We start from the raw sequence: 22,085 nt of genomic DNA, 5'->3' as shown, positions 1-22,085 counted from the left end.
ATTTGCAGTACCTATGTGTCTTTTAGGATATAACAAGAAACAGTGAACAATAAAACAACTTCGTCGTTCATTTACATAGTTTATTTACATAAATTTACATTTTATAACACTGAATCACTATTGATTCTTGTCTTGAAAATTTGAAAGTTTTCAAATAGGTAGGCGTTTTGTACTTTCGATACATACAAGAAATCCCAGAAATCCTGTGTATTGAAGCTTTTTCAATAAATCGATTTTCTTTGATTATGTTATCAACAATTTCATGATTTTCAATGTCTTTCTCCAAATTCAACAGAAACAAAACTGCTTTTGCTTCATCTTATTTTGCAAAGACAGCCTAGTTATTTTTTTAATTCATGGCTTGTTTAAGTTCTTTGTCTCAAGTTTTAGAATCAACAATATCAAATAAATAATTAATTGATTTCAGCAAATGCTTTAAAATCAGGTTTCCGCATATGACAGGAAATTAAAAAGAAATAACACTGTTGCTTCATAATTGTTTTCATTACACAACAGCAGTCAAACTATTCAGCCATGTCAAGATTTGCTTAAGTGCCGCCACAAAGGTAATGCTTTGATTTTGTTACCAGTTTCACAAACTAAGTGAAAAGCTTCCATCACAAGTCGTGCTAACTTCAGCGTTCAACGTTCAGCCTGTGATTTTCACTGTGAGTTTCATTAACCAATTCTTTCATCTCAGCATATTTTTGTTTTAAGTATCTTATCTGTGCCTGAAGTCTTTTTATTTTTATATTTTTCATCCGTATAGTATTCTTTAACTTTGCATTTATTGGTGAATCAGTCAACTGTGGATAACAATTTTCTGGCGGAACCATATGGGTCTGATCTTGGGTATTTATGAACACTTGAGTTTGAGAAGGTGAAGAATTTCCCAATGATTCAACCTTTATTATCTTAGGTGCAAATGTTTCAGGTTCCTGAAAAAAAATAAAACAATATTAACAATACATTTTTCACAAATTTCAAACTAGACAATGCTTACAAAGCTATGGGTACTAGACTAGTAAATACATAAACCCAGTAACATTTACGTTTGTTACACAAATATATGCCCTTGCAGGAGTTGCTGGGATTCAAACCCAAGTCTACCTGCTCAGTAGTTATTATTCCCAATTTCTGAACTAACTGAGACAACAGTGTAAGGTTCACATCACTACTTAGTATAATATTAGTTACTTCAAAAGTTGGGATTAGGCGCCTAAGACTAAATATTATATTTGTTATTGCTTAAAGTTAAAATTGTTTATAATATTCACCTTTGGTAATTTCAAAGTTGGTACAGCATCCTGTTTCAATCTCCTCCTATTATTAGATAGTTTTATAAAACAGGTGGTATCAAAATGCTCTGAGCAAATTGTGCTAGTCGGTTTCGGAGTCCAATATGTGCGATTCCCACAAGCTTGGATCCAAACATGCTGAAACATTGCATATTTAGGAAATCTGAAAAACAAATTATAAGATTGTTAACAAACTGATAACGTTCATCATCATTCCAGCCATAAGACTGCTGGATAATATTTTATTTTTAGTTATTTATGATTTTTGTTGGGATAATTTTGTTACTATATGATGAAAATTATGTGAAATAAGTACATAGACGTTATAATTATATATTTAAACAGTTAAGTACTTTAAAAATTACTCTCAAGTAGATATAGTACCATTAGGCCGGTTGCAGAGCTTCACCGACCATCAGTGCGTACGACATATGTATGGAAATTCATAAAACCGATCATAGCTAGACCGACCATACGCAGTACTCATGGTACTCACGAGTATTTCCATTTCCCATACATATCTGTGATACATATGACAAGCGCGACTGACGTATTACTTGCTCTGTGGCCTTATGTGGCAGCACTTTAGCATCAACAATATACTTTGTAATATAATTTATGGAAATTAGTTGTATTATTACTCAATCTTTTGATGTAGTAATACTTACAGATGAAAGGTAACGTTATCCTTTTGTAAACTTGATGTTTTCGACACCTTTTTACAAGAAAACACGCTACAACTTGGCATTTTTAGCAGCCGTGGTTCCCAACAGTTCCCAAGTTCACTGAGAGTTGATCAGATTTGATCAAGTGTCAAGATCAGAGGAATAAACCTACGGAATAAACCCTCAGAGAATAATGCTCTGAGGTGTCAAGTGTCAAGTGTCCTGTGTCAAGTGTCAACTATAGAGGCCAATCCTCAGGGCCAATCTCACAGCCAATCTGAGCTCGAATCCACCTCGAATCTGACCCCGTTTTCCAATTACAGAGCATAATGCGACTCAGTAGTCAGTGCCGCACAATGCCGAATTATGCTGATGCTTAATTGGAACGTGAAACGCACCAGCAGGTTGCGCTAAGTTCAGTGTTGAAAAAAAAAATATTCATAGAGTTAGCAATAACCTCAATAATGTGTAAATAAAGTGGTATACATAATAATTTGTTGAAAAATATTTACGGTTATTTTAAGTAATTTGGATTTTGATTTTTTCATTAACATTTTTTTCAATGTTTGTACCTTCATCCATACTTATATTTATTTTTTTAACACAATTTGAATTAACTTTGATTATTTCGAAAAAACTACAATGAAACGAAAGCTTTAAATTTTTTTCCAACAATTAATAATTACTAACGATAAATCGATTGCACGCATCAATTCACGCGCATTACTTTTTCTATTGCTCGTTTGTGCGAAGCGTTGCTGTAGTTGGAACATTCAACGTTAAGCATTATGCCGCATAATGCGCTCTAGTGCTGTAATTGGAAAACGGGGTCTGACTATTGGTCTATTGATTATTTACATTTTACGTCAGTCGTCAACGTGTCATAATTATTGACATCAGACATTTCACATTTTATTATTTTGATCTATGTTTCTATAAATATTAATAAAAATAAGAAAACCTTTGGTTTATTATAACAAACTAGTTATTTTTCATATCGTGTAATATAAAAGTTAAATTCAATAATCTCGAAATAACAATATTTTCCTGTTGGCTTTTCCAGTGTTTAAAAATTTGTCGATAACGCAATCACCGGTCCTGTAGTGAGTCATAGGACTTTAAAACTTCTTTAGAAGTTGCAATATTATTGTATATTCAGTTCTAAAATTTTTATAAACTCTGAACACCTAATCAACTGATGGAGACATTAGCCATGGAAAAAAACAAATTGGATTTTGTGATGGTAAATATCATTTATAGTTTAGTTATTGATACCTTTATCATATTTATAGATAATGAAATTGTATTATTTCGCGTAGAAATTCAAAAAGAAAAGGTAATTTATTGTGTAATATTTTTCTTTGCAGGATAACTTTGTCATTCTTGGTCACCAACCATGTCAAACATCTGAAGCAAGGTACTTATGTCTAGAGGCTCTATATGAAAAATGTCATCGACCTAATTTCTATGACATTGGTGGGACATATATTGAAGACATTCCCGACTATTGGTTCTTTTTTAAAACTGAGCAGGTTGCAGAAATGTTTCTTGTTCACATCTTCATAACAAACAAGCAAGAGAGCACAATTAATGTACGAATAAGTAACTCAAACAGTTTAACATTTGATAAAGAGAAAAACATTGCATTTTTATCATCAAATTTGACCAAAATTCAGTTTGAGAATGTGCAGGCGCAATCTCATAAATATTTAACAACCTTCACGTTTGAAAAGTTTGAGTTAGATCTGTTGAAAGGCAAGCAGTTGTATATAACAATATCATTTATGGAAGATGAAAGTAATGTAATTGTGGAGAGCCCTAAAAATTTGCTTGACTTTGGGACGTTGCTAGAAGATCCAATTGGGGCTGATTTCACAGTAGAGTCTGAAGATGGTGGAAAGTTCCATGTTCACAAGATTCTGTTAACAGCCCACAGTGAAGTATTCCGAGCTATGTTGAAAGAAGACACTGCAGAGTCCAAAAATGGATGTGTTAAGTTGATTGAGGTTGGAAGAGAGGACCTACATCATCTCCTAACTTTTATTTATACAGGAACCTTAAAAGACCTTGATGAAATTAATTTCTTCAACATGTTAATTCTGGCTGATCGTTTCAATCTGGAAGGCTTGAGGGAGCTGTCTGAACATGCTTTAATTCAACAACTGTCCATAGACAATGCGTTAGAAATGTTAGCTGTTGCCGATTCCTACAATTCACAGGCTTTGAAGACAGCTTCTCTTTTGTTTATTAAGAAAAATATGGAAACACTGGATAATTGTATTTTTGAAGAGCTAAATAATGCAGCATTAGTGCGTGAATTGTGCAAATTCCTGGTGTCGTAAGATGTTTAGAAGGAATTGAAAAATAGATGATAATAATCATATTTTTCTTTATATTGTATTTCTGTGATTTGTTTTTGTTTAGATTTTAGAATATAAGCACAAAGTTATTAGATGTTATTCCTAAACTATAAAGTTTTGTTTAAAATATATTTTTGTTTTATTTACCCATCCACCCATGTATTTTTGAAGAATTAATAATAATAATTAATAACATAACAACAGAGCTTAGTAGCAGAGTATATTTTAAATTTTAAATTTTTATCTTCTAAAAAATTAAATACTTGCAATCATTAAATTAATCAATTACTTTTGATTCATTTGGATGATTAATATCTCAAAATCGCAGGATTTCTAAAATATTATGACATTTTTTGCAATACCTATGATCCTGATGAAATCATTTTAATCTATACTAATATTATAAAGCTCAAGAGTTTGTTTGTTTGAACGCGCTAATCTCAGGAACTACAGGTCCGATTTGAAAAATTATTTCGGTGTTAGATAGCCCATTCATCGAGGAAGGCTATAGGCTATTTATAATCGCGTTCTTTTTTATAATATTCCTTGAGGTACGAGGATGGTTCTTATAAAAAGAAAACATAAACATGTACGACGGGCGAAGCCGGGGCGGGCCGCTAGTTTTTATAATAAAAAATGAGGGTAGGTAATATTTTAAATATGTATCTCAGTGATACCATGTACTTACTAGGTATTTTCTGCTGTCATTCCCAACGGCAACGGTGAAAATACGAAACGGTATTAGCCACAGGTATAAGTTAAGCGCGCTCAAACAAACAAACTTCGATTTTTTATTATTACATAGTATAGATGAAGATAGTTAAATTAATATCGTTTTAAATAGAACTTTTAGAGAAATAAAATATAACAATAATAATATGTAATTATATGAAATATTAAATATAATAATTATAATATTGATAACTTTTTCATTAATCTTTTTAAGAATTTTGAATTAAAAAAAAAAATAAGCACTGTCAAAATCATCAGTTAAATGTCACAAATCATTCCATTGTTTTTGACAAATGACAAAATTTGTGACAATACAATGTAGAATTTTATTTGATTGTACATGGATTATTGTTTTTAGAAATTTTGTTTTCTCCTTTAGGCTAGCGTAGATCATAACTTAGGATTTAATTCCAAATGCTATGACAAATACTGAGGCGCTTCGCCTCCGCTCAAAATGGTCTTAAATGCTGCCGCTCAAGTTCTAAGGTTAGTCGAGATGTTTTGATATCATATACCTAATTATTTTCCATTTAAATGTGTTATCATACAATATGTAATATTCTCTTGTCTTGTAACTGTCGGTCAGTGAAATGTTTATCCTTATTAAACAAATACATTTTAAAATGTAAGCATTAAAATGAATCACTTATTTTTCAGGGAAGCAGATGATTTGAAACAAAAAGTTATAAAATGTAATAATGGCACTTCTATGTTACAAGATCGAAGCCTATGGGCTACTCAGCAACAATTGCAGAAGGTATTTATCATAAACCTATTTCTGTATTCACAATTTGAAAATAAATTCTAGTTGGAAATAACTTTCAAGTTTATTTTTAAAAATATCAATTATAATTACAAATTATGTTAATCTTTTGTGCATACTGTGTCTTATTCTAGAGGAATTTTATGTTATATGAATTATTGTAGTTCTGGTATATTGTAAAACATTGGCTTGTAATAAGGCAAGTTCTGTTTTTCTCTTATTTAGACCATTAAAAAACAAATCATTTTATACTTTCATTTTCAGGCATATCAAAAAGTGTTAACCTTAGACCTAGATTATGCTTTGGAAAAGAAAGTGGAGCAAGATCTTTGGAATGTTGGATTTAAGCAGCAAATTGAGGCACTGCAAGCTATATCTAAAGATAGGAAGGTAGTATAATATAAAAATAATTTAATATTATTAAAATAATTAAAATTATATATTATTTTTCAGCAAATTGACATATTGAATTTAACTGAATGTAATGTTGTATTTTCCTGTTATTGAAGGTGCAGTAGACTATATTGTATTCAATTATTGTAAGCTATGTAAAATAATATAGACTGTATCCTTTGTTGGAAAATCATAAATATAAATAAATAATTCTGTTAACAAGTTAATTCTGGATTTTGAAATACAGATATTATTACATCTTAAAACTTAGATATTAGTTTTGTGCCCACATTTTTGTGGACATAGTATTTAGTATAACAGAAACCCTTATCTAACTTTCAAAAATTCCACAAGAAGAAAGAAACCATAGTGCTAAATTTTATGAGGATTAATAGAATAATAAATTTCAAGTGAACCTTAATGAATGAATGAATGAATGAATGAAGTGAACCTTAGTACATATTACAAAAAGTCTGTACAGTAGAACACCAATTAACTGAATCTTCTAAGCATCTGTTCTAAGCATAAATAAAAAAGGAAAACTAAGTAATTCTTTATTGCGTTTATTTATTTTATTCAATATTTTCTTTTAATAATGAATTTCAGAATGCCCAACGTAGCGAGGCCCAAGCGATGCTGTCTTGGGTGCTCCAAGCTGCTGCCGGCTTCTACCTGTGCCTGCTCCACCAAATTTGCACCACATACAAACTTGACTTACCATTTCGGTCAGTACTATTAAACAATATATTATTTAAAGTTTGTGAAATTTTTTTAAACTGTTTATATTTTATATCAATAAAATTTCTTGGGTTTTATGACTTTATGGTGTGATTTTTCTGATATTTTATTAATAGAAAATGATGTTGATTTCGTAATATGTTGTGTTAAAATGTAATATGTTGTGCTTACAATGTTGGGTTAAAGTCAGTATCAGCGTTGGTCATCTAAAAATAAATAAATAAATTAAAAATAAGCTAATTTGTCAATAATATCCCCAGCCGTCGCGCGTCCCTCGTGGGCGCAGTGGAAGGCTGGGAGCCCACCGCTGGGATCACACTGAACAACACCGCCGGTGTAGCCGCCGCACGCTACGCTTGCCAACACTGTCTTGTGCACCTTGGGGACCTAGCGCGGTACAGGCAGCAGCTGCGAGTGGCCCATACCTTCTATAGGCACGCGCTAGCCGTGTCTGCACACTCTGGACAACCATATAACCAGGTAGAGTGTTATGTTATTGTGTCACAATGCCTCGTGCACCTCGGGGACCTCGCGCGGTACAGACAGCAGCTGCGGGTGGCCCATACGTTCTATAGGCACGCGCTTGCCGTGTCTGCGCACTCTGGACAACCGTATAACCAGGTGCAGTTTTCTATTTTGTGTTACACTGTCTTGTTATATTATGTTTTTGAAGTGAAACATATTTTATCACCGTCACGAAACGACACCGTCACGTCTTCGAAAAAAAACGCAGCGTTTTTTTTTTTGATGAAGAGGGATAGAGCTATTTGAGTTCGATTGAGAGAGAGTAAGAAAGAGAAGTTTCACTTCTGAGTTGTGTATTTTGTGTGCACGCACTTTTTTTTTCTTTTTAAGGTATAATTTTGTGTTTTGTTTCGTGCTTATTTTAAAATAAGTATGCAAATGTTTCTGTTATCAGCTGGCGCTAGTAGCGTGGCGCCGTGGGCGTCGTCTCGCGGCCGTGTACTGGCACGTGCGCTCGCTGCTGGTGCGCGCCCCGTTCCCGCCCGCGCCCGCCAACCTCGCGCGCACGCTCGCAGCCGCCTGGTGAGTGGGGACAGTCACTGGCGTCAGTGTACACTGGCGCTAGTGTAGCGGTGCACTAGGACGTGCACTCGCTGCTGTAGGTGGATAATTAATTTGTGGGACTTGGGAGGGAAAGGGCTGCTGATAAAGGGAGAAGATATGTTGACGGTGTAGAAACAGAGAGAAATATTGAAAATGTATTATTTTTAATTACATATTTAATTTTTGCTTACTTTCCATGGGGGAAAGTACAAAAACAAAAATTAAATGATTAAAAAGAGAAAAAATTAGCATGAAAGAGATGTCGGAACTATCTAATCAAAATTATCTCATTTGCAGCCGCGACGGCAAGGACGCCAGCCCGCTGCCCGTGCTGACCGGCGTGTCGGAGAGCAAGTCGCCGACGGTCAGCAAGTCGCGGCTCGACTCGCACTCGTACGTGGGCGAGCTGCTGCGCGCCTTGCACTACTTGCACACGGTGGATCAGTGAGTGTTGCGATGTTGGGCTAGTTGTAGTGATAGCCAGCAAGTCGCCGACAGTCAGCAAGTCGCGGCTCGACTCGCACTCGTACGTGGGCGAGCTGCTGCGCGCCTTGCACTACTTGCACACGGTGGATCAGTGAGTGTTGCGATGTTGGGCTAGTTGTAGTGATAGCCAGCAAGTCGCGGCTCGACTCGCACTCGTGCGTGGGCGGTATTAGTAATAATAAAAAAAAAGTATAGACCCGTCCTGTGGACATACAACCGAACTGTGGACCACATAAAACCGAAATAGTAGAAAAAAAATGATTGCCCAGGTACGATCACGAGGGGCCGAAAGGCTAGGCGTTGTTCCAGTTTGGCAAAAAGATGCGGGTTCGAATCCCACCGAATTTTTTCTTATCTTTATTTTTTTTCTTATTTACATTTGCATTTGAATGCTTTAAAACTACATCTTAAACAAAAATTATATTTGTTTTTAATGAAAAATTTAACTTATTTTAACTTTCAGACTGGAAAGTGCCTCAGAACTAGTCAATACATTGAACTCTTCCCTATCGCCATTGATAGCTACAGACAGTTTTGATTCCCTTACACTTATTAAGGTAAGATATGCAAAAATACATTTTGTGAAATATTCAATACTTTTCAACCGACTCCTAAAAAAGGTGGAGGTTCTCGTTTTGACTGTTATTTTTTTACCTTTCAAGTAAGTGAACCGATTTTGATGATTCTTTTTTTTATTTGAAAGTGGATGGTTCCCGTCTGGTTCCATTTAACATTTCAGTCCATTTGGATATGAAAATTTGAAGGTTTAGTTTATTGTTAAAAAAAGAGCGTGTGTGCCGAGCACACGTGTCAGAAGTGAAACTTCTATTTAGCAAGATCCAAAGATATCAAAATCGTCGCCTTTCGCCATGACGTGACGGTATTGCCATGATGCGACCTTGAAATTCTACTCTCAACGCGCCTAAATAGACCGGGAGATACTGACACAAAATTTCGAGTCATTTGTAACAGGATGGCGGTTCTACAGGGGTCTTATTACGCAATGACAAAAAGAAAAACGATGGTGTGAACACTGATACCGGTGGCTTAGTCGCGTGGGCGTTAGTCGAACTCGTCGTAAAAATAGCGAAAGTCAAACGATTTGTAACACAAAAATTTTAGAATTTACCGATAGCCCATAAAAAAGAAGTAGGCGGTAGTGTCATGCCATACTTTTCCGGTGTGACTTACAGCCCGCCATACCGACGCAAATGTGTTGATTTAAAAAAAAACAATTCAACCATTTGTACCAGGCTAACTTTTGCACAGGTAACCATCGTCGTGTAGCCATTTACGAAAATCACCATACCATACTTTTCGGACGATTCCAAATGGTCGCCATACCGCCGAAAATCTGCATAAAATTTTTTTTTCGCCAAACTTTTTGTACCAGTATTGCATTTGGATTTTTGGAGAGTATTTGATAAAATGTGACCATTATTATATTTGCCATACTTCTAGTAGGGGGAAAAAGTGCTGCCATACTTCATAAATAAATTTATTATTAATTTATACAAGTGAAGATTTCTACCACCTAGATCTTTGAAATTTTGTATTTATATTTGTTGAACCTCAAACTTATAGGAAAGATTAATGCCATACTGTTACAAATCGTTCAAATTCGAATAAAATCATACAATAAAAAAAAATCTTATACACATTCGCCACCTCCCACAGGTATGGCATTATCACACTTCTATTTATAATCATTCAGGAGTTGTTGAAAAAAAAATTAGGGTGTTACAAATGGTTCGGCGAAAAAAATTTGGAATCGTCCGAAAAGTATCGCATGGCGATTTTCGTAAATGGCTGCACGACGATGGTTACCTATGCAAAAGTTAGCCTGGTACAAATGGTTGAATTGTTTTTTTTTAAATCAACACATTCGCGTCGGTATGGCGGGCTGTAAGTCACACCGGGAAAGTATGGCATGACACTACCGCCTACTTCTTTTTTATGGGCTATCGGTAAATTCTAAAATTTTTGTGTTACAAATCGTTTGACTTCGCTATTTTTCCGACGAGTTCGACTAACGCCCACGCGACTAAGCCGCCGGTACCAGCGTTCACACCATCGTTTTTCTTTTTGTCATTGCGTACTTAAACCCCTGTAGAACCGCCATCCTGTTACAAATGACTCGAAATTTTGTGTCAGTATCTCCCGGTCTAAAAGAAGTTTCAATCAATGATAATTGATCAGGAAAAAAATGTAGCAACTTAAAATTTTACAGATGGCCTGCGTTATAATATGGATAGTACACTCGACAACAGAGGACTTGTCGCTCGAAACAAACGCTCTCAGCGAAGGAGAAGCCACAGCTGCACAGTTGGCTGGATCACTTGCGGCCGCGACTGTACTTGCGTTACTACTACCTGCGTATACCGCTGAACGACCGCCTGCTAAAGCCTTACCGACGTGTATGTACCTTTTAATTAATATTAAGGTACAGTCGAGTAGAAAAGACTGATTACCCAATACCCACAACATAAAAGGTAAATACGAATTTACCTTTTATTTTGTAATTAGGGTACACTCGAGTAGAAAAGACTGATAGATTAGAAAAGATAGTAAAGCATTATCACGGTTGTACGCAACTGTACTTGCGTTACTGCTGCCCGCGTATACCGCTGAACGACCGCCTGCTAAAGCTTTACCGACGTGTATGTACCTTTTATTTTATACAAGCTGCGGTTTGCGGTTTCACCCGCGTGACTCCGCGCCTGTTGGTCTTAGCGTAATGATATACATATAGCCTTCCTCGATAAATGGGCTATCTAACACCGAAAGAATATTTCAAATCGGACCACTAGTTAAATAAACAAACAGACTCTTTAGATTTATAATATTATAAGTATAAATTATTAGAGTACAGTCGAGTAGAAAAGACGAATAGATTAGTATAGTAAATAGTTATGGTTAAATGTGACTGTACTTGCCCGCTTTTACTCGATTTTACTGCTAAACTGCCCGCAAAAATCTTTCGTCGGACAGAAAAGATTTATAAAGATTTTTTTAACATTGAGATCATAGTACAGTCAATAAAAAAATTTACTTACACGCAAGTCCACTAAATACGATATTACTCTAAAAATATTATCGGTTTTTCTGTTAAAACGACTAATGTATGTTCACAGTGAAAATATTCCTCCAATGGATAGTATGCAACCCTAAAGTGGTGAAGACATCTGCTTGGAAATCTCGACCGCAGATCTGGGCTGCGCTTGCGCATGTGTTCAACAAGTTGGCTGAAACCGCCTCGTTGAGGGATGATAAGTGTAAGTATTGGGTTAATAGGGGGGAAAATATGGAAAAATAATATTTTACCATTAATATACACGATAAACGATTTCATTCAAGAATGAACTTAAACTGTTATCAAATGTGTTTGACAAAATTTTAGTCGAAGCAATAATCATTGAAGTTATATGCTTTTTAATAAAACGCAACAAATTTTAATGGCACGAAGCCTTAGGTGTCAAAATTTAAGCTCAATTGACGCAGAACTTTTATATAACTTAACTAAATACCCAAACATTTTTTTACCTTTCATTTTAGATTAGTCAAAGTGTTTTGTTTGAATTCCTAAGCTTATTTTAATTCCAATCGATTATTTTTTAAATAATTAATGTATGTTGTTCCAGTCGACCTCGTCCCCCTCCCGGAGGACGAGGAGCTGAACGGTTTCGTGCCGTTGGAGGGCGCGCTCAAGGGGCTGAAGTTCGCCAGTCATGCCGCCTGGCGCGACCTGCCCGATGTTCAGCCCGATGAGGATACCGGGTGAGGATGGAACTGTACTATTAATCTATATACTAATATTATAAAGCTGAAGAGTTTGTTTGTTTGAACGCGCTAATCTCAGGAACTACTTGTTCGATTTGAAAAATTTTTTCGGTGTTTGATAGCCCATTTATCGAGGAAAGCTATAGGCTATACATATATCATCACGCTAAGACCAACAGGAGTCGAGCCACGCGGGTGAAACCTCGGAGCGCAGCTAGTAGTATATTTGAAGAGTTTATTTGTAACTTGTAAGCATAGAGTATTGCAAATTTTTGTAATCGTAAATTCAGGAATAAGTCGTGTGTATGTATATTTTTTTATGACCGTGCTAATTTTAAGAGCTGTTTGATCTAATAAAAAAAAGTTGTGTTCGGTTCAGTAGTATTGTGAAATACTGTAGGCTATATAAAATCATGCTACATGCTTATGATCGGAGCAACTTACAATCCTATGACGCATTTACTAGTCCAAAGCTATTAGATCTCTTTAAAAGCAGTCAGTCGATAACTTCGTATTTATTTTTTTCCTTAAATCAATCAGAGATTATTTAGAGCCAAGTCAATTGCTAACTCAGACAGTGCGCACACGAGCAACTTTGATCCGCAACTATTTTGTCTCTCCCACCTATGGGCTAGTATGAAAGTGCGCGCACGTAGCGACTCAACTCCCCATACAATTGATGGGAGAGACAAAATAGTTGCGGAGACAAAGTTGCTCGTGCGCGCTCGCTCTAAGTATTATTTTATTTTTACTTAGTCATATTTTAATCCAATACAATATCAATTTTCTCCCCACCACTTATGTTAATTTTCTCTATCTTATCTTATCTTATAATATATATATAAATCTCGTGTCACAATGTTTGTCCTCAATGGACTCCTAAACCACTTAATCGATTATAATAAAATTCGCACACCATGTGCAGTTCGATCCAACTTGAGAGATAGGATAGTTTAAACATGTGGGTACCACGGGCGAAGCCGGGGCGGACCGCTATGATTTTTATAAAACAATTATCTATTTATTTTAATTTCATTTATTTATACAAAACTAATTATACAGAGCGGATGTAAGCAGCGTGAGCCTGGTTGGCGAGCCGGAGCTGGAGCAGCGCGTGCGCGCGCGCCGCCTGCTCGCGCTCGGCAAGCGGCTCGCCGAACTGTTCGCCGAGCATATCGCATACACGTGAGTTGTGATTTGTGGGATTTTGATTGTTTAAAGGGGTGTATTTTGTATGTTTTGTGTAATTTTTTGTGATTTTATGAATATTGTATTAATTTTTTTGCGTTGGAATTTTTTTCTTGCTTATTAAATAATAGTAATGTATCATCCAATAATTTTTTAAAGGTTAGAAAAAATTCGAACACTAGGCGGGATTTGAACCTGCGCCTTCATCTAGCAAACAATTGTGTCCCTCTTACGCCTCATCAGTAACGTGCCAGTTGAATTTCATCAATAATTAAAATAACGGAACAATCACATTTTTACTTATTCGTTGTTTTATTACAAAATTACACAAACTGTGTGTTTTTTCCTAATTTTGCAAGCTGAAACTGAGCGAAAAGCAAAATAATAAAATACTTTTCCATCGACTACAGAGAGGACGAAGACACCATAGTGTTCACAGCTAGCGAAGTGGGCGGAGAGCAACTGACGCAAGCTCTGGAGTCGTTGTCTATGGCGCAGACGGACTCGAACCCGGAACCGAGTGAGGAGACAAGCACTGCCCCACCGCCCCCCGTGATCATATCGGAAGCTGATTTTAGGGAAAAGGGTGAGACTTTTTATTATAAAGTGTTGAGCTCTTTGTGTAGTTTGTTGATTAATGGTATGTGTCGATGTGCACCGTTTATCAGGAAAACTTTAAATAACATAACAATTTGTTTTTTCATGGTTTGATGTGATTAAATCCGTTGAAATTCTTTGCACTAATACCACACCCCGGACACTCCATACAAAATTATCGTTTTGACAGTCACACTATAGAGACTGCAAATGTGTGTGTTAACGCTTTATGGTTGGCACATTTGTGACTAGCGTAAAAAAAATTCGCGTTTTTCTGATGAAATACATCCGTAAACAGCACAATATCTAACCATTTTCTACGAAAAACGATAATCACAAATCCAAAATAATAAAATTACTTTAAGTCAATTTGATTATTGTTGTCAATCTTCGTTGCGTATCGTCCTTGCAGAAAAATATGGCCCATTTTAATCACGATCGCGCGGGGTGAGGTAAGTTTAATTTTGGCGGGAGGCGGAGAGTGTCCGTTCTGTAGCGTTTAGCTACTATTATGTATTCTGTGCTAATACTGATTGAATGAAGAAAGTTTTGAATCATTTATCCAAATTTGTATAAAAAAAAGACGGGTTGCACTGGGGGAGTGCCGGCAGAAGTGAAAACTTGATTATTATCCATCCGTCTTACGCTTTTTCGATCAGGTCACGTGTCCTGACGCGAGTTTAAGATTTTATACCCATACCAGAAAAAGTGCTCAACGCCGCTAAAGAAGTTTTCACTTCAAAAAACTATGAAATGTATTTGTGTATTTTCCCGCAGTTCGCGAGAAGCGTGTGGGCATCCTAAAGCCGCAGGGCTCACTGGAGCGCGCGAGAGAGGAACGAGCTCTAGCCACCAATACATCGCCTACTGAGGTATGAAAATTATTATATAGAATATAAATTGAAGAGTATCTCTCGTAATTTTAACTTTTATAGCATTTTCGGTGACAAAATCGGATTTCAATCCCGCCAGATGTTAATTTTCTTCATAATAGTTAGTTAAAAATTACACTTTTTCCTATCCTCAAAAATAATATCAATCAAACTTTCTTTATTTTCTACCCGTCTAATTTAACTTTGTGTTATGCATTTAGCTTTTTTAATAAAAATTATTATTATAAAAACAAAAAGTAGCCTATGTCTTTCTATCCATGTCCTATCAAAGTTCTTAATTCATATACACATATGAAAAACACCCCTCTATTATATTTATGCGAATTAAATTTTTCTTCTGGTGAAAAACGCATCATGTGTATTTTTCCGCAAATAGGAAATAGAAAGCTGTGAAAGTGCCAAAGCTGAAGATAAAAAAGAGTGCCGCAAGCCGCGCGTCAACATCGCAATGGCGGCCATCATGCGCAAACAGGAGGAGACTAATAAACAGGTATAGATAAAGACAGTGGTGATCGTTATTTTATGGAATATTTCTGCGATACGAGATTTTTAAAGAACTTTCTAGGGCTAATAAATTGGGTTCTTATCATGCGATATGACTCATTTTTACATCATTCAAATTATGTTAATATAAAGAAAGAACAGTTAAAAATATATTTCTTTCTATTTTAGGTTAAATTCGTAACTCCGCCCCCGACACCGGACTCAACAGGCGACGCCAATGAGTCTAAAGATGATAAACCAAAAGTGATACAACCGAAAACGATCAAGTCTCTCGCCAACATTCCCATTGGAAGAAAGACTGGAGGCATTCTCTCCTTAAAGGACAAATCCGCAGGTTACCCGCACCTAGTTAACGCAGAACCGGACAAGAAAACAGAAAAAGAAGATAAAAAAGACCCCAAACTATCACAACTCAATCAAAACCAACAGAAAAGACAAGATAGCCCATGGAATATGCCGCAGAACTATAACGATGCGCAAAGAATGAACTACCAAAAGAACTATGGTATACAAAACGCGGGGATCAGTTATAACCCGAGTTACCAAAGTCCCAGTAACCAAGGAATTAGGCTCCCAGTGGTTAATCCAAAGGAAATTGACGTCAGAACTGCTGCGTTACAAAAACAGAGCTCACGACATGATATGTTCCAAGATGGACACAAATTTGCCAACCAAAACTACCAAGTTTCCGGGGATAAGAAGAATTTCTTGAACGATCTGCCCCCACGATTCGCGAACCAATACAGATATTGGCAAGCGGCGCAAGAGAACCAAAATGACAATAAGTTTAGAGACGAAAACTTCAAAGTGAACACATTCCCGCAGCGGCAGAATTGGCCGAACCCAGAGCAGAATTATCAACAACCACTTTCTTGGTGGAAACCAGAACAACCAAGCTTTAATTCCAATTTCTCTGCTCCACCATTGAACATGCAAAATGTGCCTAACTTCTATTCCCAACTACCTTCAAACAATCCCTATCAAAACGTACCCTTCAACCAAATGCCGGGTCAAAACCTACAAGGTTTAGGTCAGAACCTCAATATGGGTCAAAATCCACAAAATCTTCCGAAGACAGAAAACTTAGTTCCCAATTATCTTCAATCAAATATCGGTCAACCGCAACTATCTCTACAGAATTTAGTTAACCCACCAAATTTTAATTCTCTAAATAGCCTAACTTACAACCCAGTTGGTTATGATTCGTCCATGTACCCTCAATTTGGAAAATTCAGTTATCCGCCAGTACAAATGTTGGATAAGCCATTTTCTAATGCTAAAGAGCAAATGGGACTTAATTTTTCAAATCCTCTTGATATGCCGAGAGGGCTGGGTTACAATGAGACGTTCAATCAAGATATGGGTGGTATGAAGCCTTTGGATAGTATGCGGGTGAGTAATTTGAAACCAATGATAATAATTCATTTTAATAAAAAAAATATGTCACTTGATTCGATGAAGTGTTTCTTTTTAAATAAAAAACATCTAGTCCATTAATTGAACAATCGTTTACGTGTTCATAACGCGTAAAGATGCGCACATTTATATGAGATATCCATATTATATATTTTGTATTGAACTATAACTTGATTGCGTATTTTTACTCGTAACCGTAAAATAAAATAATAATGCGTAATATATTGCGCACAGGTACAGGCGGGGGGCGAAGCGCCAGCTGACGGCAACACGTACTCGCTGTTCAGCGGAGCGCCCGACTCCGCGCCCGCACCGCTCCTGCCCACGCAGGTATGTGTATACCAGTGATGTTTTAATGGTTTTAAACATGTTTTTTGGCTCAAATAGCTTATTGAAACGATGATAGAATCCCTTTGTATATTATTTTTCAGTTTTAAAAGTAATAATCAATTTGCTTCATTTTTTTTAACCTCCTAAGGACCAAGCTAAAAAAATCCTATTCTGCATTACCACCCATTGTTCTCACCTGAGTACATAAAAATACAACAGACCTGCCACCCAATGGTATTTTTTTGTTTTTTTTATTGTTAGAGTTAAAATTTACTTGTGGGATTTTTTATCTGTGTAAAATATAGCTTATAGAATACATTTCTGAAAAAAAAAACTCGATTTATTTTGTTCCCATGTGATCACATCAGACCTAAGTGAATCCAAAAATTTTTTTATTAAAATTAGGTTTTACTTGTAGATTTTTTTATTTACTTATGTTATAACATATGAGATCATACAATAACCTCTAAAAAGTATACAAAAGAATTAAAAATAGTTTTTCTTAAATTCTAAATGTGTAAGTTTACTACATATTAGGTAATAAAATATCTAAACTATCTGAACATATGTTAAAAAAAGAAATAAAAACATTGGAAGTACAATATTAGGAACTTGAAATATCAATGAGCTAACTAAAAATCGATTTGGAAACAAATGGTGGGTCTCCTAAGTCTTCATAACTAGGAATAAAATCTCCGTCAGTCGGCTAGGAAATATTATCGTCACGAATAACTGAAAAAATAAGGAAGATAACTGTTTATTTTGATTGCAATAGTAATTCCTGTTGACAGTTTAAATAAATTATAATCATAAAACAGGACAATTATACTCAAAATTACTGTAAAACAACAAAATAAATTATTAACTAATTAAATGTTTTATAGTCATTGACTACCAATGTCTTCAACTGACTACAAAAAAAATGAAAATAATGTTGTAAGTAACGACCAATGTTCTCACATGATCACATAAAAATTATCCGTGAATTTAAAAAATACAATATGAATTGTTTCGTTAAATTTAATTAAAATACGTTCCTGTACTGTTTTTACTATTTATTTTTCAATACCAAATGAAAATCAAGTGAGAGATTAATATGATAATTAACGATTTAACTTACCTCTGTTACGTTGACCAGCCATTTTAAAAACTTGAACTAAAGTATTTTAAAATTCTGTGATTGGATAACCCATTTACCTACCAAACCTAATAGTTTAATTCAGCCAATCGCGTTACACAGTGATCATAGGCAGAAAAGCGCGGTATTTTTTAAGATATTTCGAATTTTCGATTTTGTCATCGGATGAGGACGGTGGTTGGTAATTTAGTTAAAACTTTTTGGTGCTTTGGGTTGTAATGGTGATGGTGTTTATGTACTTATATGAGGCCATTGGTCCTTAGGAGGTTAAGTAATAGGAACTTTGAGAGAACATTGATAAGATCAAGCGTAGTCTAAATTATCTGAGAGACCCTAATTAGTTGTCTATTTGTATTTTGATGAACGGTGATAGTAAAAAAACTCTTCAATTTTTAAGTAATCAAAACAACTGTTCATAATGTTTGTTAATTATCTTTAAGTATCAATTTTAAATATAATTTCTTGTTTCCAGTCACTATGGTCGGGTCCCGGCTCGCCGCTAGAAAGACTGCTCGAACAACAGAAACAAAGCAAACATCCGCCCGCGCCTCACTGACACAAACTTACAATTTTATTGTGATATACAATGTTTTGAAAATTATGCCTTGTTGTAAAAATTGTATTACACCGAATTTTGTTCTTTTCAAGTTTGTGATATATAAAATATCACGTTTTATGAGTCAAAATCATTGATGTAAAATGTACAACTAGTTACTAGACTCACAAACACACTAAAAAAATTGTCCGATGTAAAACACTGCCTATGCGTGTAAAAGGCAGAGTTTTCTAATGAGTGATACAATTGACTTTGAACTTAACTGCCCAGTAATAAGGTGTTAATTTCAATTCATGTTGCTTGGCCACCTTTTAACTCAAATTGTGAGTTTACTTGTTTATAGAGTAAGTCAATCAAAACTAAAGGAAGAAAGAAAAATTACGGTTCAAATTGTTAACAATTTTATTGACAGGTGACAGACAATTGAGCATTTTTATACTTTGTCTATGAACAATATGTTGAATTCTGCAGAGGTTTTTAAATACAGTTTAAAAGTGTTGTAATAGCTAGATTTGCGTGAGAAATTTTTGTGTGCATATTGTAGAGAATTGTAAAGGTTTATATGGATTGGGAAATATCGAATAAAATGAATTTGCATAGCTGCTCAACTTTAGTTAATTTAAATAAAAAGACGTTATTTTATTCGATAGTTCTCATCCAGCATCTGTTACCTTCGTTCTAAGTGAATTAAAGTCAGAAATCAAGATTGTAAAAACATATTTTGTAATAAAAGTATTTTTGTTATACATATTTGTGTTATTTTTATGCCTGAAGCTCTATAAATTAGCCCATTTCAACACGAGTCGTGAGCATATCATAAGTATAATACAGATCGAATCTCCATGTGAACTTTACCGTTACATCATCAAGATTAAATATCCACTCCATAAATCAATGAATGAATGCTAACTCGTAAAACGATCTAATGGCTGGTTCACACTTTGATTAGTGCGAGTGCAGGTTATTAGTGTGACTACGTGTGGACAGCGACTGTTTAGTGCAAGTGTTTAGTAGGCTGTGTAGTAAAGTGAATAGAAGCGTGTTCTATTTTTTTGCGAGTGGACTGCGAGTAGCCACGTCCCGCGCGCCCTCCCTTCCCCCTCACTCGTAGTGTGCCTGCCTAAACACGTCTGGACAGGAGTGTTTAGTGTTTAGTGTTTAGCGTAGTGTGTAGCGTCGCGAATTTCACCATTGACCTGCACTCCCACTAATCACCTGCACTCGCAGTTGAATTGGACACTACTCGCACTACACACCTGCACTCGCACTAATCACCTGCACTCACACTAATCAAAGTGTGAACCAGCCATAAGGCCCGGCGCAGAAATGGCGAGGCGCAGCGCAGCAGTCATTCTCAAACTATTATCGACATTGTTCTAATTAAAATAATATTCAAAATCAAATAACAACAATTTATTCCCGAGAAGCATCGAAGCGTCACATGCGAATGGTAGCGCGCGACTCGCTACTCCGCGCGCACCCGCTTTCGGTTGCCGCCAGCCGCTGGGCTCGCCACCGACACGCTCTCGTGGCACGCAAATTTCGTCAAGACAAAATGTTCTGTTGCTTTTTTTCTCTACTCTTATTTCTCTTATTCTTTTACAAGTAATGTAATTAATGACATGTCCCAATCCATCATTTTATACGGGACTAAAATGACTAAATGACTCTCCTGGCAGTTATTTAACGTTAACACAGCTTTTAACCGGTAATAATTAGAGTTAAATTTATGACTTTTCTATAAAATTGCCAAATGGCGCAACTCATATTTTCCCTAACCATTACTTTAACATGTTTGTTATTGCTAAAGTAACATGATGCAAATCGGCCTAAATATCTTAGCGTTCTAACAGACGAACGGCAAGTTGCGAACGGCAGAGGCTACTTCAGCCGTCGCCACATGTCGACGTCAGTTCACAACTTGCCGTTCATCTGTTAGAACTCTTATCCAAGACGCTGCAACACTGCTTCGTGAGTGTTCAGAAAGCGTAGTAATGCATATACAGTTTCACAGTTCTCTAGACATTCTGATTTTTTCAGATCGATCTGATAAAGGCCCTGCGCAGACGGCACACTTTTTGTGCGATCGAGTCTGCGGCGCACAAAAAGTCTGCATGGCGCGCAAAAAGTCGGTCGCGGATTTTTCACAGACTCAACGCACACGACGCACATCTTCGTCGTTACGTCCACCCCTAGCAAATGCAGATTGCCGACTAAAGTGTGCGCCGTAGGCCCTGCGCAGACGACAGACTATCCGTGACGCACTTTTTAGTCTGTGAAAATAGAACCTATGAAATTATATGCAGTAACGCACACGACGCGCAAAAAGTCCGGCGCACAAAAAATCCGTGTAATTCGGGCAGATCGCACCGCGCCGCGGCGCGCCGCTCCGCACAAAAAGTGTGTGAAAAGAATTGAACGTTTGCTTCAACGCGCGCTAACGCAGACGGCGCACACTTTAGTCGGCAATCTGCATTTGCTAGGGGTGGACGTAATTATCTATTTCTTTTTCTTTTACTGTACTTCATGTACAAAATAATACTTCGCGATCTCTGCACGATTTCCATAGCGTCTACGTCCCTACAGTTCTGCCGACAAAATGATCGAAGATGTGCGTCGTGTGCGTTGAGTCTGTGAAAAATCCGCGACCGACTTTTTGCGCGCCATGCAGACTTTTTGTGCGCCGCAGACTCGATCGCACAAAAAGTGTGCCGTCTGCGCAGGGCCTTAGTCTGCGTTAGCGCGCGTTGAAGCAAACGTTCAATTCTTTTCACACACTTTTTGTGCGGAGCGGCGCGCCGCGGCGCGGTGCGGTCTGCCCGAATTACACGGATTTTTTGTGTGCCGGACTTTTTGCGCGTCGTGTGCGTTACTGCATATAATTTCATAGGTTCTATTTTCACAGACTAAAAAGTGCGTCACGGATAGTCTGTCGTCTGCGCAGGGCCATAATGTGTCGAACACGATGATGAATTCAGAATGCAAATTTCTTTATGCGATCACACTGAAAAATGCTCTGCGCTGCGCTCCGCTATATCTGCGCCGACACGAATAAACTTTGACATGAAAAACTGGCACATATGTATTTTTAAATCTACCAAAATGACGTAGCGAATGTTTGTAGCAGTTAATAAAGTGTTGAAAGTGTTGAAGTAAAATGTGTGTAATTTGATTTTTATA

General features: G+C 36.3%; 3 protein-coding genes across 3 annotated transcripts; 2 read left to right on the top strand and 1 right to left on the bottom strand.

Annotated features, from left to right (window-relative positions):
* Positions 1–70: 70 nt before the first annotated feature.
* LOC149489376 (THAP domain-containing protein 1-like) lies at positions 71–2,096 on the bottom strand. The gene is made up of 3 exons (XM_089712912.1): positions 1,967–2,096; positions 1,278–1,461; positions 71–938 (listed from the first exon to the last, which is right to left on the bottom strand). Exons 1-3 carry the CDS (start codon positions 2,044–2,046, stop codon positions 636–638), a joined length of 567 nt encoding a protein of 188 aa, XP_089569038.1. The 5' UTR covers positions 2,047–2,096; the 3' UTR covers positions 71–635.
* LOC149489374 (uncharacterized) lies at positions 543–19,651 on the top strand. Its single transcript, XM_089712944.1, has 19 exons — positions 543–668; positions 5,435–5,541; positions 5,713–5,812; positions 6,083–6,208; positions 6,818–6,936; positions 7,210–7,429; positions 7,869–7,996; positions 8,315–8,461; positions 8,967–9,060; positions 10,734–10,920; positions 11,638–11,778; positions 12,145–12,280; positions 13,346–13,468; positions 13,882–14,057; positions 14,846–14,940; positions 15,338–15,451; positions 15,634–16,857; positions 17,116–17,211; positions 18,822–19,651. The coding sequence occupies exons 2-19, from the start codon at positions 5,510–5,512 to the stop codon at positions 18,903–18,905; spliced, it is 3,342 nt and encodes a 1,113-aa protein (XP_089569070.1). The 5' UTR covers positions 543–668; positions 5,435–5,509; the 3' UTR covers positions 18,906–19,651.
* LOC149489375 (uncharacterized) lies at positions 2,933–4,452 on the top strand. Its single transcript, XM_089712802.1, has 3 exons — positions 2,933–2,947; positions 3,027–3,206; positions 3,331–4,452. Exons 2-3 carry the CDS (start codon positions 3,162–3,164, stop codon positions 4,303–4,305), a joined length of 1,020 nt encoding a protein of 339 aa, XP_089568928.1. The 5' UTR covers positions 2,933–2,947; positions 3,027–3,161; the 3' UTR covers positions 4,306–4,452.
* Positions 19,652–22,085: the final 2,434 nt, after the last annotated feature.

Source organism: Colias philodice, chromosome 3 (assembly GCF_061535455.1).
Source record: "Colias philodice isolate Cphi_HAF_F1 chromosome 3, ilColPhil1 Martin Lab GWU primary, whole genome shotgun sequence".
Taxonomy (NCBI): Eukaryota; Metazoa; Arthropoda; class Insecta; order Lepidoptera; family Pieridae; genus Colias; species Colias philodice.
The sequence above is the reverse complement of the archived record's forward strand: the minus strand, read 5'-3'. Positions and strand labels throughout refer to the sequence as shown.